The sequence below is a fragment of the Octodon degus genome, unplaced genomic scaffold (genome assembly GCF_000260255.1).
Source record: "Octodon degus isolate 3935 unplaced genomic scaffold, OctDeg1.0 scaffold00021, whole genome shotgun sequence".
Classification (NCBI taxonomy): domain Eukaryota; kingdom Metazoa; phylum Chordata; class Mammalia; order Rodentia; family Octodontidae; genus Octodon; species Octodon degus.
Genome location: NW_004524597.1, coordinates 11847614 through 11866296, shown reverse-complemented (window position 1 = coordinate 11866296; position 18683 = coordinate 11847614). Strand labels below are relative to the sequence as shown.

General features: G+C 50.1%; 3 protein-coding genes across 6 annotated transcripts in view; 1 reads left to right on the top strand and 2 right to left on the bottom strand.

Moving 5' to 3' along the window:
* Positions 1 to 1739: 1739 nt before the first annotated feature.
* On the bottom strand, positions 1740 to 7079 carry Polr3k (RNA polymerase III subunit K). Its single transcript, XM_004627955.3, has 3 exons — positions 6892 to 7079; positions 5026 to 5113; positions 1740 to 2211 (listed from the first exon to the last, which is right to left on the bottom strand). The coding sequence occupies exons 1-3, from the start codon at positions 7000 to 7002 to the stop codon at positions 2084 to 2086; spliced, it is 327 nt and encodes a 108-aa protein (XP_004628012.1). The 5' UTR covers positions 7003 to 7079; the 3' UTR covers positions 1740 to 2083.
* Positions 7080 to 7210: 131 nt separating this feature from the next.
* Positions 7211 to 10271, top strand: Snrnp25 (small nuclear ribonucleoprotein U11/U12 subunit 25). 2 transcript variants are annotated; one of them, XM_023711530.1, is made up of 5 exons: positions 7211 to 7402; positions 7949 to 8039; positions 8261 to 8366; positions 8998 to 9072; positions 9379 to 10271. In XM_023711530.1, exons 1-5 carry the CDS (start codon positions 7361 to 7363, stop codon positions 9512 to 9514), a joined length of 450 nt encoding a protein of 149 aa, XP_023567298.1. In that variant the 5' UTR covers positions 7211 to 7360; the 3' UTR covers positions 9515 to 10271. The 2 variants fall into 2 exon arrangements, with proteins under 2 accessions (XP_023567298.1, XP_004628011.1); XM_004627954.2 differs by having other exon boundaries at positions 7214 to 7402; positions 9457 to 10271.
* A 99-nt stretch (positions 10272 to 10370) lies between these two features.
* The window catches only part of Rhbdf1 (rhomboid 5 homolog 1), a 16912-nt gene continuing 8599 nt past the window's right edge, over positions 10371 to 18683 (bottom strand). Inside the window, exons 2-18 of one of the 3 annotated variants that reach the window (XM_004627953.2) lie at positions 17412 to 17554; positions 17213 to 17343; positions 16162 to 16375; positions 15575 to 15784; positions 15378 to 15500; positions 15151 to 15308; positions 14486 to 14743; positions 14285 to 14396; positions 14104 to 14178; positions 13861 to 14022; positions 13223 to 13323; positions 13035 to 13098; positions 12546 to 12640; positions 11692 to 11767; positions 11521 to 11621; positions 11250 to 11403; positions 10371 to 11035 (exon numbers count right to left, since the gene is read on the bottom strand). In XM_004627953.2, coding sequence (XP_004628010.1) covers positions 10616 to 11035; positions 11250 to 11403; positions 11521 to 11621; positions 11692 to 11767; positions 12546 to 12640; positions 13035 to 13098; positions 13223 to 13323; positions 13861 to 14022; positions 14104 to 14178; positions 14285 to 14396; positions 14486 to 14743; positions 15151 to 15308; positions 15378 to 15500; positions 15575 to 15784; positions 16162 to 16375; positions 17213 to 17343; positions 17412 to 17528 — 2571 coding nt within the window. In that variant the 5' untranslated portion in view covers positions 17529 to 17554 and the 3' untranslated portion in view covers positions 10371 to 10615. Of the gene's footprint in view, positions 11036 to 11249; positions 11622 to 11691; positions 11768 to 12545; positions 12641 to 13034; positions 13099 to 13222; positions 13324 to 13860; positions 14023 to 14103; positions 14179 to 14284; positions 14397 to 14485; positions 14744 to 15150; positions 15309 to 15377; positions 15501 to 15574; positions 15785 to 16161; positions 16376 to 17212; positions 17344 to 17411; positions 17555 to 18683 lie in introns of those variants that run through there. The other 2 variants (XM_023711528.1, XM_023711529.1) reach the window with 2 other exon arrangements.

Sequence of the window (18683 nt, the reverse complement as noted above, 5' to 3'; positions counted from 1 at the left end):
GAATGTTCTCTGTCCAGAATGTCCTGTTTTACACTACTCTCATATGTTAGTCACTCCGTGGCCCTGTTATCAGATCAACTGTCTTTGGATCTCTGTGGTGGGCAGCTAACTGGTGGTCAACTTCTCACACCCAGCTGAATTAAACTAGTGTGGTGCTAGGTGGAGAGGCCCACCTCAGGATTGTCACCAGCAGCATAAAAGGCACAACAGAGCTGCCAAAACACTGGGATGCTGTTTGGAGAACCTGCTGATGCTATTGGAAGCTGCTAGTTCCCTTGGGCTGTTCTGCAGGAAGACCTTGTCATGCTAGCTTTCCCGATGAACTTCGGGGGAGTTCTGTTCCTCATCTTGAGCATCTCTTCCTGGCTCCAGAGAAGATGGTGCACTGCTCAGCCTCCTGGAGAAGCTTGTCATATTGGCTTTCCTGATGGGAACTCAGTCTTCTTCATTGCTGGAGGAGGTGGGACCTTCACTGTTGGCTGAGGATGGCTGTGGTACTTTTGGGGGAGCTCTGGTGCTTACCTTGAGCATTGCTTCCTAGCTCCAGTACAGATCCTTCATCTTTTCTGGCTTCCACCCCTGACCTTTGGGCCTTTCCAGCACAGATCTGTGAAGCAGGATCCAGACCCTCGGATGGATTTTTTTATGTATTTAGCACAGGGTCTACAGGGACTGTGTAGATTGGACTCATAATGATGCTCCTGTTTTTCAGCCTCCCAAGTGCTGGAATTATAGAGCATGCACCACCATGCCCAGTCTCAATCAAGGTCTCAGTGTGCCCTAGGAGGCAGGGCCAGCACACCCTTGCATCCCCCTAAGCAGGCACTTTAATCACTGAGCTATCTGGCTGGTCTTTTTTTTTTTTTTCTCTCTCTCTCTCTCTCAGCTGGATTTTTTTACTGTTTAGCATGTAGACAGGTCTCCTGCACTTGCTGTATATGACTTGGGCAATTCCTTATAAACTAATATTATAAAATGTATCCAGTATATTGGTTCCTTTGCAAGAACTCCAAACCGTGACAATCCCTGTGATTGTGTTCAAGCAACCCCTATCAGTAGTGACACTAGCTAGGCATGGTGGACGCTTCTATAATCCTAGCCATCTGGAAAGCTAATGCTGAAAGACTGCAAGTTTGAGCCTTGCCTAGGTGACTTAGTGAGATCCTGTCTCAAACTATAAAAAGGGCTGAGTATATACAGCTCAGTGCTAGTGTCTCTAAGTTTTATTCCCACCATTTAATCACTTTGTGTGTGTTTTGGTTTTTTTTTTTTTTTGCGGAACCGGGGATTGAACTCAGGCCTTTGTGCTTGCCAAGCAAGCGCTTATTCTACTGAGCTATCTACCCAGCCCCAGAAATTCCCTTTCCATGACTTTTCTTTTCTTTTCTTTTTTTTTTTTTTTTTTTTTTGCGGTACCAGGGATTGAACTCAGGATCTTGCACTTACCAGGCAAGCACTTATTCTACTGAGCTATCTCCCCTATCCCCAGAATTTGAAACAACGGTATTAAACTTCATTTTTTATGAAATATTCAGAACAAAATTTTTTTTTAAAGAGATTTATTTATTTATTTATTTATTTACTTTGTGTGTGTGTGTGGCCAGCTCAGCCCTCCAGGGGGCAGGGCTGGCTGGCATGTGGTGCTGGGGGATTGAACCGCGGTCCCTGTGCCTTGCGTAGCTTAGCTTGTTCTAAGTAGGTGCTTTAGACCACTGAGCCATCTCACCAGCCCCTTCAGAACAAATTTTGATTAAATAAGTTGCACAGGTAGGGAAACTTTAATAAGCTACATTATGGAAACAGTGCAGACTATTGGATGATGGTTAAAAAAAAAAAAAAAGTCAACTGACAGTAAGTGTAAAAGATGAGAAAAAAGGACCTTAAACTAAGTATACTTCCTTTCAGGTCTCTTCCCCACAAACTCCCTGGACATTAATGACTTCACTTACTCTACCTGGCAGATGGGCTACATTTCTAGACACGCTGGTCTTCTCCCCAAAGGGTCAGCTTTTCCCTATACCAATAAAGACCCCCCAGGACACAGAGTTCACACATCTGGCAGACACTGAAGCAGTTCCATATATTAATCCCTCCAGCGGTGTCCACATTGGGCATTGCAGCACTTGTAGAAGGTGGTCATCGGCTCATCTGCAGAGCGAGTCTGCAGCTGCATGAAGTAGGCACGAGGATGCTCGCACTTGGGACACGGTTCTGGCAACGAGAAATAGCAAGTGACCCACATTACACATATGTGATGCTTGTGAAGAATACTCCCCTGGGGAATAGGTGAAGCTGACTTGTTCGTCTAGTCTCCCTTGACAACAGTAAATCTAGGGACATTATCCCTTTATGCACTAACACTGAGAAAGTCAAGGAGGCCTGCAAATTTGATTGAAGACCAGATGAAAGCATAACATAGATGGTGATCATCTCAGTCTGTTTTGTAATACTACAATATTGGAACTATAGTCAGAGGCTAGAATAATTGTTTGTTTTTGGGGGGTTTTTTTGATACAGGAACTTTCAGTAGTGCCAGGCTGGCCTTAAATTTGGAGATTAGCTTTCCAAAGCTAGAAACCTCAGATACATACCACCCCCAGCCCCAGCTAAAACTAGAATAGTTTTGTTGGGTTCTTGAAACAGGGTGTTGCTATATATGGCTCAGGCTGGCCTTGGGTTTACTATGTACTCCAGCTAAACTCACACTCATGGTGATCTTCTTGCCTCAGCCTCCCAAATGCTGGGACTACAAGCAAGTACCACCATACCCAGCTACTAGAATAGGTTTGAAGTGAATGTTGAAAAAGTTTGTTATTGTGAATGGAGCAGCAGGCTTCTGGAAAGGATGCGAAATCAAACAACTGTGGGGAAAACTGCTTCTTCCTAGAGATTAGTCAAGAGCTCTAAACAGAATACTGCAGAATAGACCATTTTGAGGAAGTCTTAATGGAATGAGTATCCTGTTGGAAACTGGAGGAAAACCTACCCAGGGATTTCGTACAAGGTAGAACTGAAGAGTGTTGGGGCCCTGTGCAACCTGCCGCTCACTGCTGAGGGCTGCTGCAGGTCTGTTACCAACATTCTTGCAGCCTTCTCCACCAGAACCCCGCCCCCACCCCCTTGGTCTTGGACTTCTTCCCATCCTCCAGAACTTCATATATCATCCAGTCTGTGGTATTCTGTTGGAGCAGCACAAAAGGACTAAGACAGTAACTCATGGCTGGTGTATACTTTGGGGTCAACACCAGGTAGATTCTCCCCAGTAATTTTCTAAACATTAGATGGATGGCATTTTTTCTTCTCAGTGGATGGCTATATCCAGGGAATCACTTTAGCATCAGCTTCTCCAGCTGCTTTAATACAGTAGATTTATTTAACTTTAACTTTTTAACAGATTTATATGTTCTTTTATAGGAAGAAAAGATAGCACTAATTATGAATTAATCATTCTCCCTCTCAAAATGTGTCATATTCTAATCAAAATAAATTGTATTTGTTCTTGTTTTGAGACAAAGTTTCACTATATAGTTCAGGCTGGCCTTGAGCTCACAGCAATCTTTCAGCCTCAGCCTCACTGTGAGGTGGGATTATAGGCATGTGCCACCACACCCACAAAATAAATGTACTTTTAAAGTGGGTAAGAAGGGCCAGCCTGGTTGGGGAGATGGCTCAGTAGAATAAGTGCTTCCCTAGCAAGCACAAGGGCCTGAGTTCAATCCCTGGTTCCACAAAAAAAAAAAAAAAAAAAAAAGGGCCAGGCAAATAGCTCAGCAGATTAAGGCACAGGAACCAGGGGTTCAATCCGCAGTCCTGCTGTACTGGCCCTGCCCCCAGGGCACACTGAGCCCGAAATTGAGAATGGGTGTGGTGGCACATGCCTATAATCCCAGCTCTTGGGAGGCTGTAAAAAGGCAGATCACGGGGTCAGGGAGATAGCTCAGTAGAATAAGTGCTTGCCTGGCAAGCACAAGGGCCTGAGTTCAATCCCTGGTTCCGCAAAAAAAAAAAGGCAGAGCACTACATAGTCTGTCCAGATCTAGTAGTGAGACCCTGAACACCCTGTAGACTCTTCCCTAAAAATACAAAAATAAATAAATAAAGGGGTTAGGAATCCCAGAGCTTGGAAGGCTGGCTGAAAACAGGAGGATCACTATGAGTCTGATCTGTGTAGTGAGACCCTGTAGACCCTGTACTAAATACACTAAAAAAAAATTAAAAAATAAAGGGGGTAGGCTGTAGCTCAGTAGCATATATGACATAAGGGCCAGCCAGATAGTTTAGTGGATTAAAGTGACTGCTTAGGTAGATGGACCCAGTTCATGCTGCCCTGCCCCTGAGGCACGCTGAGACAGTGATTGAGACTGGGCGTGATGGCACACCCCTGTAATCCCAGTGCTTGGGAGGCTAAAAACAGGAGGATCACTACAGAGTCCAATCTGTGTAATGAGACCCTGTACTAAATACATAATTTTTTTTTTAAATTTTAAAAAGACATAAAATATACCAGGCATGGTAGCACATGCCTGTAATCAAAGCACTCCGGAGACTGAAGGTTTGAGTTCAGCTGGGACAACATAGTGAGTTCAAGGCCAGCCTGGAGTACATAATGAAATCTAGTCTCAAAACAAAACACAAAAAATTTATTTTATCCAACTTACACTTTAATCCTCCCTGGTACTAACATTCTAAAACCCATGTTAGAATAAAAATACTCTTTTTGCTAGGTATGGTGGCACACACCTTTACTCCCAGCACTTGCACTGAGAAGGCTGAGGCAGGAAAATTGTTATGAGTTTGAGACCAGCCTGGGCCTATAATAATTTACTCTGAGACGCTAACTCCACAAAGTTTATATTAATGTTGTTTGTGTAACAAATTTCTAATAAAAAGTAAAGAAAAATACACTTCTCATTTTCACAAGCCTATATCATACAAACAGATCACAGACTCTGACATACAGTGACACAGTCAACACTACCAGTTGTCCACTGGTAGCTTGGCAATAGAAAAGGTCTTTCCTCTCACCTGCAGTAGAGTCAACATTTTCCCAGGCTGCTGATCCTCCAAGCACATCATCCACTTCTTTCAGCTTTGGATACTTCCGGTTTGTTACCTAACGAAAACAAACCTGTAGACTCTAAGACAGTGAAGAGTACCAAACATAAGCCACCAAACCACAAATGTCCCCTTAACACCCCCCCCTTCAGTGCCACAAGAAGCAAACAGATTACAAATGAATGAAGTTCCTACTCTCAGAGAGCAACACACCATTGAAATGTAAAGGTTCCCCTGGGATGTTCCCCAAGTGGAAGAAACAGGTTCAGGTATCAAACACCTTTGTAAAGATTGGTAGAAGGAGGGCTGGGGAGACAGCTCAGTAGCATAAGCACTGCCTGGCAAGTGCATGGTCCTGAGTTCAATCCTCGGTACCACCAAAAAAAAAAGAAGTACCAGAGGAGTGGGAAATTAACTTAGATGTGAGCTGAAATCTGCTTAGAAGTGATGCTTGTCTCCCATCCCTCTAAGACATCTGGCAATGCAAGATGAAAGAAACAAAGACAAGGTAAGCCAAGCAGTGCCAGTTAGCTAGCTGGGTAAGCTCAGCCACTACTCAAGGAAGAGAATTTCAAAGCAGGTCACAATTGGTTTCTTTCTCCAATTTTTTTTTTTTTTTTTTTTTTTTTTTCCAGAACCAGGGATTGAACTCAGGCCCTTGCGCTTGCCAGGGAAGTGCTTATTCCACTGAGCCATCTCTCCTGCCCCATCTTACTCCAATTTTATCAGACAGTCTTGAAATTTTTTTTTCTTTTTTCTTTTTTTTGGCAGAACCAGGGATTGAACTCAGGCCCTTGCACTTACCAGGGAAGCACTTATTCTACTGAGCCATCTCCCCCGCCCTTGAAATTTCAAGATTACATAAAAACTCATCTTCCCATAGCTTCATACTCTAGAACCACACAGTCCTAAGGTGCAGTATGTAAACATTAAGAATGAGAGAACAGTAATATATTCTAACTTCTAAAAACCAAGTTGGACTGTAAGGGAAAATTACAAGCTATATATACTATAGTGTGCATCATTCACAGCCTACACTAACCACATTCTAGATTCCATTCTAGGCATTGAGCCCAGAACATAACAGAAAATAAAACAGGAAATCTCTGCCCTCCAACACTCAGATCCTAACATTAATAAACAAGGTATACAAACTACTACATATATTAAAAAGTAATAAATCCCATGAGGGAAGAAAAAAAGGAAGATAATAAACTGGAGGGAGGCGCTACAATTTGAAATAGGGCAATAACCTAAGTAGGCCAAAACGGAGCCGGGGATATACTTCAGTGGCACAGAGCCTGCCTTGCAAGCACCAGGCCCTGAATGAGAGTACCAATAATAATAATAATAATAATAATAATAATAATAAAGGCAGGACACACACAAAGTAGGACAAGACTAATGTGCAACGTGGCTATCTAGGTAGGAAAATAGCAGCACAATGAGCACCATGAGAGATCCTCCAGCCGGCCAGAGTGGCTGGTGCTGGGACAAGCAACGTAGAAAGCGGGCCCAGAAAGTCCTGGGAAACTGCTCTACGTTGCCAAGCACAGTTCCAATTCTAATTTGTTCACTCCAACCACTGTCATGAATACCGCCAAAGGAACCAGCACGGGAGCGCTAGGTCCGATGGGAAGGTCCCCGGTGACCCAGGGGGTGGCCGCGGCCTAGCCAGGGCGACAACACCGAGGGAGGAATGGGTGGACTCCGGGTGGGTCCGAATGGAGTGCGCCAGCGTGCACAGTGGAAGGAGAGGTGAGCGCGCGGACAGAAGCCGACTCGGGACCGCGGAGAGCGGAGGCCGCGGCAGCCGCGCGGTCCCCCGAGTCCCACCTTGCGGGTGATGTTGTGCACGTAAGGGCAAGTGTTGCAGGCGAAGCGGTGACAGCGCTGTCCCTCCTCCACAATCAGCCCGTTCCCACAGCTAGGGCAGAAGAGCAGCATGTTTAGGACTCCGCCGTGTCCCACGCCCGCAGCTCACAAAAAGGGTACCCGCGCCCTTAACCCCTCGGCCGCCCGCACGCTCCCAGCCGGCCTTGCGGTAGGCGGTCCCTTATCTCTTATTGGACGTTGCTGTCTCCCGCCCCTCGGCGAACCAATGGAGAGGCTGACTCGCCGGGGCGGGCTCAATGTCTGCGCATGCGCGCTCCGACTTCCCAGTCGGACGTAATCTGCCGGGAAAGAGGAGACCCTGGAGGATTCGGAGACCGCGCGTGGACCGGAGGGTCTGGAGAACGATGAGGATGAAGAGGAGACGCTGCCGCATTCCGAGGCTGTGGACGTGTTCCAGGAGGGTCTCGCCATGGTAGTGCAAGACCCACTTCTCTGTGACCTACCGATCCAGGTACAGACTGGACTGTACCGGAACCCGAAGACGCCTCAGGGCAGGGCGGGAATTGTAGAAGCCTCTCTCCAGGGTAAACCGCCTTTGCGTTCTAGAGCCTTCCGAATACTGAGGTTACAGGCGTGGAGTACCTTTCCTGGCTAACGGACAGCCCCCTCCCTCCAACACACACACCTGGTGCTGGGAATGGCAGAGCTGCGTACCCTGCCAAACTTACATTCTTCTTCCCCAAGAGAATGCGGGTTTATTCTCCCCACTTGTTGCTTTGTCCTTCTTTCCACAAATGTCTGTTCTCTGGGTATTATATATAAAAATGTAGAGGGCTACGCTGTAGCTCAGTGGTACAGCACTTACCTAACTCAGGTGCAGCCCTGAAATTATCCTGGAACGTGAGGGAGGGTGGGGTACTGAGAAAACCCTCTATTTAGGTAACAGTTCATTCTCTGCCCTTCACCAAATGTGGCATCACATTGTGGCCGCTATCTGTTTTTGCCATTTCAGTAATAGAGGGCCAGGGTTCCCGCCTCAATCTCTGGTCTTTTCTAGGTTACTTTGGAAGAGGTCAACTCCCAGATAGCACTAGAATATGGCCAAGCAATGACAGTCCGGGTATGCAAGATGGATGGAGAAGTAATGCGTAAGTGCTGTCCACTTCCCTTTAACCCTGACCTTGCACCAGGACAAGATATTACCAGAGCTAATCAGTGAGAAACTCGGGGCCATGCCCAGGGGTACCAGAACAACCACCTGACCAATGGAGCAGAGCCAGACAAGTTCTGGATTCCTCTCCTGCTGTCAGTCTTTGGATATGGGTTCCGACACAGGTCTTCTCCCACTTGTGTCCATTCATGGTTGCAGCTGTGGTTGTAGTGCAGAATGCCACAGTTCTGGACTTGAAGAAGGCCATTCAAAGATATGTGCAACTCAAGCAGGAGCGTGAAGGGGGCATTCAGCACATAAGCTGGTAAGTGGAGGAGTGGCCCCTTCATTCTACTCCTTGCTGGGGCTGGTGTGGGGCTGCTGAGGGAAGCAGCTCCATATGTGCATAGTACCAGTGCTCTGCTACATAGTGGCTGCAGTGATGGCATGCAGATGGGGCTGAGGGTTTTGGGGCCTAAGGCTCCTACCTCCACTGTTTCCATGTCTTCTTCTTTTTTTTTTTTTTTTTTTTTTTTTTTGTGGTATTGGGATTGAACTCAGGACTCTTTGTTTGCCAGGCAAGCACTTATTCTACTGAGCTATCTTCTCAGCCCTCCACTGTTTCTAAATTCATTTTGTCATCAGTATCATCCTGCCTACACTGCTGGATTCATCACTTGGAGGCCATCTTTGGCCAGTAATATGTCTGGAAATGGTCTCCCTAGTTAGGGAGTATCCTTACACCTGCCTCTTAGTACCGTCACCTATTTGATCAGCCCAGCCATTCACTCAGTACCTCCTTACAGCTACCTCAGTTCTGCTGTGTACATCGTACAGGAGAAAAGCCCACCTGCCTTTGGCCCCATAGGCATGTGCACATGAACCCCTCATCCCACTGCTCAGCTCCCCCTACTTTGGGTACAATGTGGTTTACAAAATGAGTTTCCTTCTTGCAGGTCCTATGTGTGGAGGACATACCATCTGATCTCTGCAGGAGAGAAACTCACAGAGGACCGGAAAAAGCTCCGAGAGTAAGTTCAGACCATGTCTTGAACTCTAGGGGAGCGTATAGACTGTTGCCCTCTAGTGCTTCATATTCTTCCACTGGGTAAAGCAGGGTGTCCCTGGCAGCACTGAAAGCTCCCACAAGGAGCTTCCGTGGAGCTCTCACAGGCAGAGGAGGAGTTCCAAGGGCCCTGCTGATTCTTTTGATGCCAGAGAGGGAAATGAGAGCAAGCATGAGGTAGACTGCCTGCTGGGGCTTTATGGCCTGGAGGTGAACACCACACCTCCTGGCTTCCCTCAATATCCTGCTCATCCTCATCTGTCCTTTCTAGGTCCTTCACAAGCCTCAGGTTGGGGAATCAAAATCCTTCTGTGGGTCAGACTTTACCCTTTTTAAAAATTTTTCCCAGTTATGGTATCCGGAATCGGGATGAGGTATCCTTCATCAAAAAGCTGAGGCAAAAGTGAACCTCAGTCAAGGGCAACTTTATTCGTGATGGTGGAGCTTTTCCCAGCAAGATGGATTCCCTCCGGTCATTGTCCTCATAAAGTGTCAAGATGACTGCACTCACAGTGTGCCTAGTGGATGCAGCTGTCAGCATGAATCCCGGGTTGGCTGTTTTTGCTTTCCTATGAACTTGACCTGACTTCTTCCTGGATTTAAAAACTGGTTACAGGGCTGGGGGCCTGGCCTTATGTATCATAAAAACCTATTTGCTTCAGATTTTTAAGTCAGAAAGCCACAGTACCCTCTGTGGGAGGGTGTGGATTTGCCTCATCACAGAGGGCAAGTTATGGCAGAGAGCTGGTACGGGTGAGTCTTAAAGTCTAAGAGACCATACCTGAGTCCTGTGACCACACCACATGCCTATTACCATGATCTCCACAGCAACGATTTGTAAATAAAAGCTAAGCAACTGTTTCCTGTTCACGCGTGTGAGAAAACAAGAGCCTATATCCCAGAGCCTGCATGGGCAGTGAGCATGTGACTTAGATATACCTTGGCCTCAGCTCCCTACAGCAACACTTTATCCAGCTCATTGGAAAGGGAAGTAGCATAGGGAGGAAACAGGAGCTGCTGGGGATAGAGGTGGGGCGTTTCCCACTATGAGCATGGGAAACAGTGGCAGTACCTCTGTAGGTCCATGTCCCAGCACTGGCTTACTGGCCCCTCCAAGAAATGGGGGGCAAGGTACACCTACATAACTGCAGGCCTTTAGAGATAAGAGGGCCTATGGCTGCATTTGTCATGGGGGTGGGGGCCAGAACCTATGGGGCCTCCCTCCACTGCCCCAACTAGAAACCAGAAAGAGGACAGCCTCAGTCAATTTAGTGGCAGCTAAAACGCTCCCAGTCATTTTATTGGCCACATACAGTGGTCGTCAAGGGACTAGTTAGAAGATTATCATGGGAATTAGTGTAATAAATGCCCAGCAGTATAAAGGGTTCAACAAAAATGAACAAGGCACAAGAGGTCTGTGTTCAGAAGATGCAAGTCCCCATATAGATGAGGGAGTCCTGCACGCCTGAGGCTAAAGGTGGTCACAGCCACCAGTACCCACAGCCAGCTCAGTGGAGCTGAGCATCCAGCTCATACTTCTCACAGAACTTGTCGGTGAAGGGGATGCAGGTGAGGAACTCGCACCACTCACAGCGGACGGGATAGAAGTAGAAGAGAATCACCAGGCCAGCCAGCAGGCCCAGGAAGACTGCCTGGAAGATGATGATCTGGCAGCGTTTGCGGTATAGGTCAAACTTGCCGAAGCTGATGTAGGGCAGGAAGGCAAAGGAGAGGAAGAGGCCACTGATGAAGCCCGAGATGTGGGCGAAGTTGTCGATCCAGGGCAGCAGCCCGAAGGCGAAGAGGAAGAGCACCACAGCCAACAGCTTGAAGAAAGCACGCCAGGGCCGTGCTAGGATCTGCCAGCTCTGGAAGAGCTCCACGAAGAGGCAGGCCAGGATGCCAAACTGTGAACCGGCTGGGCCCACCTGGGGGCAGTGACAGTGGCTGTGAGCCGGCCAGGCTAAGCAGCCTCCCTGAGCTTCATTTCATCTCATCCCACATCCCAGGGCCCAAAGCACAGTGGACTGAGATCCAATAAAGATTCTTCCAGGATAGACACTTGTGCTCACTGCAGACAGGGTTCATTCATACAGGGCCACAGGCACACAAGAAGGGTCCCTTCCCATGAGGCAGCCTTACCTCTGCCCTGTATGGCAGGAAGATGGCACTAGCCAGGTTGCCGGTGACACCACTCAGCAGATAGATGATGGCTATGCGGTGCCAGCCTGCCAGCTTTTCCAGGTCACGTAAAACAGTCATCTGGAAGCAGACAGACACCAGGCAATGCAGGATCCTGTGGGCAGCAGGAGGGCTAGTTTGGGAGCCACTCAGCAGGGATAATGGCTTCACCACCACCAGCCAACCACTTCTGGGGTCCCTGAGACCCCCTGCCCAGCCCAGTTTCACTTGCCCAGCATGTAGGAAGAGGGACAGCCATAGGCGGTAGAACTGGTCAGGCACCTCGGGGTTGAGGAAAGGCAGGAGACCACACACATCATCCATGCAATGCACCTGTGCAGAGTGGCCAGTCAGTACCTGAAGTGATGGGAGATAAGGAAAGGGACATGCCCTCAAAGCCTACCTGAGAGCAGAGTGTGGCTTCCTCATGGAAGTAGCCTCTCATGAAGTCACAGTACTCCCGGGAGGTGATTTCACACCTGCAAGGTTAGGCCAGGGTTTGGAGGGTGACACACTATTGGGAGAGTGCTGGGGTCCAAGGGTAGAGGCATCTGCTCTTATTACCCGGGCCAACATTTCTGACCCCCACACCTATCCATTTACCTTGTTGGCCCTTTCTCACTCTAAAACCCTTTAGCACCTTGGGTTATTTCAGGACTTGGTGTTTTGTTGGGGTGATTACTGGAGCTTAAACCCAGGGACACTTTACCACTGAGCTACACTTCTAGCCTTTTGTTGTTTTGGTTTTGGCAATACTGCCAGATTGCTAGACAAGCACTCTACCACTAAGCTTATTTTATTTTATTTTATTTTATTTTATTTTATTTATTTTTGGTGGAACTGGGGATTGAACTCAGGCCCTTGCACTTGCCAGGCAAGTGCTTCATCCACTGAGCCATCTCCCTGGCCCCAATAATTTTTTTTTTTGGTTCCTCCAGTGCCTTCAGGGCACTTTTGGCCAGCGGGAGAGTTGTGAGGTTCGAACTCCCGCAACCTGAGGCTGACAGCTTTGTGGAAGCAGCCACTTAAAGGACTGAGCTAGGGCCAGGCCCCCACTAAGCTAATTTTAAGTACTCTGATTTTGAGACAGGTTAAGTTGCCCAGGCTGGCCTCAAGCTTTCGATGCTCCTGCTTTGGTCTCCTGTGTAGTTGTAATTATAGGTGTGTGCGACCATGCAAGCTAAGATTTGGTGAGGGAAAAGTGTACAGTCTAGGACAATGATATTGGCCCAGAAACACGTGCATTTGCATACCTACCTGCCCTTGGTGCCAATGCAGCAAGGCCGGCCTGTTATGACACAGTCCATGTGAGGATGATTGGTGTGGTTCCCAGCACTGTTTTTGGTGCAGATCTAGGTCGTAAATAGGGATGAGCTAGGTCACAGTCTCTCCGAGTTTTTGGCCCCACACCCAATATGGGGGCTGAGGTAGAGATGGACAGTGTGATAGGGTCAGTGGGAATGGGCCTTCCTTAGCTTTTGCAAACTATGATGCCCTAAAGTTTCAGCTGGGCCATTCATTTCTCGAGGTGTGAGAATATAGAATATCATCTGGCCTTCCCAGATCTCTACCTAGATCTCTTGCCTTATTTGCTTGGAGAGTCAGGCCTTATTTAGCATAGACCAGAAACACAGCATCTAAAAATGGGCGGGCTCACATAGGAGTCACATCACCAATGGGTATACTATGGCCTCTTACCCCTATATGACAAGCATGACCCCCCCCAAGATGGCCCCCACTCCTCACCGGCCACTTGGTGATGTCTTCTGGCCATTCGTGGGGATCCTCAGAGGAAGGCTCATCACATACCCTGAGTGAGCCCCATACATGGTCAGAGCTTGCTCCAGCCCCTGGCATTGGCACCTTCCCACCCAGTCCACACCCCTCAAGCAGATACAGACAAAGGCAGGTAAGAGAACAGCAGCAGGACTGACCTGGGATCTTGGTGACAGACAGAGCCAAATTGCCTCTTGTTACCAGCAAGGTCTGGGGTGCTGGGATGCCTGGGCCATTTCACCCATACTGCCAACGTGGACTGCAGGGACACAGGGTCAGCCCTGGTCAGAGGCTGACCCTTGCCTGGTTCAGTCTGAACAGTTTGGGGCTCAGGGTCAGGGGTCAAGCCAAAGCCACAGAGCACTTCCTTTAACTCCACTACTTCATCCCTGAGTTTACAGTACTAAAATGCACTCAGGAGAGATTCTGAGTTTAGCAGCATAATTCCTATTAGTTAAAAAGCAGCCTCTCTCTGTCCTAAGTAAGGAAACATGAACTATACATATCTGATAAAGAGCTCAAAAGGCAGTGCGATCAAAAAGACAAAGTATTATCTAAAGGAAGCAGGAAAAAAAAGGAACCAGGGACAGAGAAGTCAGGAGTAAGAAGTCATGTCAGCCACAGGCAAGGCCTAGTGTGACAGGCAGGTCTGATGCCAAAAGCCAGGGTAGCTGCGTAGTGAGATGCCATACGTTAAGAGCAGGGCCGGGTGTGTTGGCGCATGCCTGTAATCCCAGCACTGGGGAGGCTGAGGCAGGTCTGGGGACACAGCGAAGGGCTGGAGCTGTGCACACACCGAGCACTCCTCCTCTGAGGTCTGCACGCAGCCCGACTGATCATTGCGCACACAGCAGGCAGAGTGCTTCTCCCGCTCACGGGCCGCGCTGATGAAGCTGTGCACCTGCGGATCCTGGCGCATGCAAGGCGAAAACTTGGCACCCAGGTGAATGAGGGCCTCCTGTGAAGAGGGAGAGGGCAGCTGGGGCCTCTGCCCCCACAACCTACCCTGCCAGGCCCCGCCCTCAGCCCCCGCCCTCACCGAGCTGGGGCCGATCCAGAAGTTCTCCTGCTGCACGTACTTGACATTCTCGTAAACGCCCCGGTTCCGCAACACCTGGGGGACAAGCCAGCATTAGACCAGGCTGAGGACTCTTCCTCCCAGGCGTGGCCTGAGGGGGTCCAGAGCCACTCCTCTGGGCCTGGAGCCCGTGAGAGCTTACCGAGTCCACGGTCTCATGTTGCGAGAAGCCAACGGGCGCGATGCCATAGATGCACACGGCTAGAATGGTGACGAGCGAGTGCACGAAGGTGAGCCAGTAGGTGAAGAAGGGCCTGCAGGGCGGAGCGTTAGCGAGCGCATCCCCTGCCCCGTTGGAGCCCTTGCCCAGGAGCCTGTGTACCAGTCCCAGCCTCGTGCCCACCTGTGGTCGTCCATGTCCTCGATCTGGCGCTTGACGTAGCTGTCGATGCGCTTGCGGTAGGTGCGGTTGGTGAGGCGCCCCACCATGCCCAGCCCGTACGGCCGCTTCTCGCGGGCAAAGAGCTTCCGCACGGGCACAGCGATGCGCTGGCCCCTTCGTGGCCCCGCAGGGGTCACCACCTCCTGTCGAAGCCGCACCTTGGGCTGTGTGGCCGCTGTGCCGCCCTCCTTTTGCTTCCGCCAGCCCCGCTCCAGGGGCCTAGGGGGAGCCAGCGTGTTCACCACCGCCTCCCTCCCTATGGTCCACCCCCAGCAGAGCGGAATACTGGTCGGTCTCTGTCCTGCCCTGGCTGTGGACAGGGGGCAGAGCTCTTCTTTACTAGTAAAAGAGCAATGTGGCACCCTTCTGGGGCTCACAAGACATTCTGTACCTCAGCCATATGGGCCAAGTCATGTGCCCCCTCCCTACACAAGTAGTTCAACCCCTGGGCTTTGACATTTCCCAGCAGGCGATAGAGCCCGAAAGCATGCCTAGTCCTGGGTTCCCAGGCCACCAGAAAACTTGCTCTGTGGCAAAGGCCAGCACATCACTCACTAGGGACCAGCAGCTCCTAATAATGCTAAGGTTCTCTCTGTGGCCCTCCCTCGCCTGCCTGTGGTACTCACAGCATCAAGTGGCTGCGCTCCAGCTCACTTCGGTCCAGGGCCCCACCCGTGAGGTCAGGCTGCTCAGGGGCTTTCTCCCAGTCCTTCAGCGCTGCCTCTGATGGGGATTCAAACACTTCATCTGGGTATGTGGACAGCTCCTCGTGGAGGACACCTTCCTGAGCAAACATGTGAGGTCAGGATGGGTGAAGAGATGGAGAAGGGGTGATGCCCCAAGCTCTTCTTACCCGGGCAAAGAAGGATGTGTCCAGCTCATCAGGGAAGTCCACTGTATCCTCCTCGAGGAAGCTGGCAGGAGTAAAGCTTCGGCGCTGTGTGCGGCGCAATGTTCCATCCCTAACAGAGCGGCCCTACAAGCAAGGAAGCAACCTTGAGACCTGGTAGATGGCTTGGTCCCGTACTCACCCATGGCCTCTTTACCCACCTTTACTAGTGCTGCGGCTGCCCGGAAGCTCATTTTGGCCACAGACTCACGCTTGCGTCTCCGAGGGAGCCGGTTGAAACCTGAGCGGGAACTGGAGAAGGAGCAGAGGGAGGCAGCACCAGGCGTGACAGGGGTGTGTGGAGCACTCAGGCCATCAGCAGTGTCATCTGCCATGCGGAAAGCCCGGCCCCGGGCAAGAGGGTCTATGATCTGGCAGAGACAAGGAGATGCTAGTCAGGGCTGGGAATGTACCATAGGAGCTGCCAGCCCACCCAGACCAATAAATGCCTCACAGGGAGAGCTTAGCTGCTGCTTCTCACTCTGAAGGCCCCAGACAGCCACATGGAAATCACCCCACCCACAGCACCTACAGGGATCCCTCGCCCTCAGGATGATCTCTTATCCAAAAGATGGCCCTTATGCAATCCCAGGACTCTGCCTCCCCATCCACTAGGGTTCTTCTTCCCAGATAATCTTAGGTGCCTTCCCAAACATGACTCCTGAGGAGTCCTCTGCTCTGGTAGATGTTCCCAGTCCCAGCCCAGAGAACAATCAGGACCCTGCAAGAGTCAGCAGCAACAGTGTACCTTCTGCATGCCCAGCTGGCATGGCCCCACATATAGTGGAGGTGGTGTCTCAGTACTGGTCAGAGACACATTGTCCTGGCTGGGTAGGTCCAGTTCCCGGATGACCTGAGGCTTCAGTTTCCCATATCGCTGGCTGCAGTGACGGATGCTTTTGCGTTGCCACTTCTGGGTACTGTCACTGTCTTTGCTGACTCCGAACCAATCAGCTGTGCCCCTGACATGGGTGGGACTCAGTATGGGGTAGCCACATCTAGCCCTCTCAGGCAGGGGGTCTCAGAAGGCAACCCCCAGCCAGCATGCTCTGTCCCAGGCTTCTAGGCACTCCAGGGGCTAGGGACTGGATTGGTATAATCTAGTTACAAGGACAAGTAGGTTTCAGCTCTAGCCCCCTCAAATAGTAAGCCAACTCTAATTCCCACTAGAGCATCATCATCAGATCTCAGCCAGATAGGCCATACTTGGGTCCCCACCCTACCCATGAGTCCAGAGGGAGAGCCTGGCTCCAGGCTGTGGCTGAAACCCAGGATACCACAGAACTCAGCAGGTGCCACAGACCCAAGCAGGGTGCCCATATCCCTAAAACATGCAGAGAAACACTGCCAACACCTGTCCTGAGGGGACCCCAGGAAAGGCCAAACACTCTGGCAACTCCAAGAAGCCACATGACATGCACACACCAAAAACCACTCCTGCCTTAGGTACCTGAGCAGGGACCAAGAGAGAGACTGGCGCTGTGGGGAGGCCCTGTGGGCAGCCCGGGGACCTGGGAGGGGCAGAGTGTGAACTCGCCCAAAGTGTACCTGCCGGCTGTGAGGGGCCAGAGAGTTAGGGTAGGGGAGACAGAGGAAAGTAGGTTTGGAGGGAGCAGAGAGAGGAGTGAAGTGAGAGCAGTCAGGCTACAAAGTAGGAGGCCAGGGTGGCATGGAGACCCAGAAAGAGGAATGATATGAGACAGGAGGGTCTCCTGGCCCATTCTCAGCCCCAATGCCCAAAAGGAGATTTGTGTGTTGTCCCACCCACCCACCCCCGACCCCAACTGCCAGTGTGGTACCTGCGGATCGTCTGTGTGATGGATGTTTGCCGCTGCAGCACAGGACGCCGGGGCTCATGGTAGGGTGAAGACACATGGGCTGTCTCAGCAGGCATGCTCACACTCCGCAGGAAAGCCTGGCGTCTTAAGGGCTGGGCAATAGGGTCATGGTGAGCTGCCTGCATGGGCACACACACAACCCCTGCTGCCCAGGGCCTACCTGCAGGAAGCCGGGTTCCTCTGTTGCCTGGGGTACCACAGCTGGGATGTCTAGCTTTAGCCAGGGTGGCTTCTTGCGCTGCAAACTGCTTGTGCTGTCCCTGCGGGCCTCATTCATGGTTCCAGGTGGAGTGAGGCAGGCCTGGGGGGTGTGAGGCATCATTCAATAATTACAATGCTGGCAGATCTCTGAGGACTCACTGTGCCCTAACCAATGAAGCAGCGATAAACCCAACAGTGGTGCTAACAGCTGTCACATCAGAGAACTGCCATGTGCCTCACACTGATATGCTCTGTGCTTGCCTGACTCCTTCCCACAGGCAGGTCCTTGGACAAGATGAATCCACCAGACAGTATTGGAAGCACTTACTATGAGCAAGATCCTTGAAATGATTGACACACACTGGCGGAGCAGGTCAAAATCCTTGCCCTCCCAACCAGAAATAGAGACCTATAACCCTGGCACTCAGGAGGCTGAGACAGGAGGATTACTGGGAGTACAAGGCCAGCCTGGGCTACATAGTGAGTTCAAGGCCAACCTGAATTATATAGCAAAACCTAGGGGGAAAAAAAGAAAATCTCTGCCCTCCTGGACCTTAGATTCTAAATTACAATACTCTTATAAATAAGTAGAAGCGTACATTAAACCTGCATTAAAAGATGCTATCTGGGGGCTGGTGAGATGGCTTAGTGGTCTAAAGCACCTACTTAGAACAAGCTTAGCAAAGCAGAGGAACCGCGGTTCAATCCCCCAGCACGATATGACAGCCAGCCCCGCCCCCTGGTGGGCTGAGCTGGCCACACACATAAATAAATAAATAGTTTTTTTAAAAAAAGATGCTAAGTGTGGCCAAGCATAGTGGTGCATTCCTATAATCCTAGCACTCAGAAGGCTGAAGCAGAAAGATTGCCTGAGTTTGAGGCCAGCCTGGGCTACAGACAAAGACCCTGTCTGAAAAAAAAAAAAAAAAAAAAAAAAAACAAAGCTAAGTATGATAGAGAATAATAAAAGCAAATTACACCTGTTTGGTAGAGGCAGTGAAGCCTCCCTGTGATGTGACAACCAACAAAGGCTTGAAGGTGGCCAACAATTTAAGGTCTGCATATGCACAAACTCCAGCCTTCATTCCACCAACTCCAGCGACATAGACTTCACCATCCTAACCACCATGACTTCCACTCCATAGGCAAAGGCCCACTAAAAATCCAACAGCCTGCATGGAGTGCATGGCCAGTCCTTTGCACGCAGAAGTTGCCACTTTCAGAGAAAGAC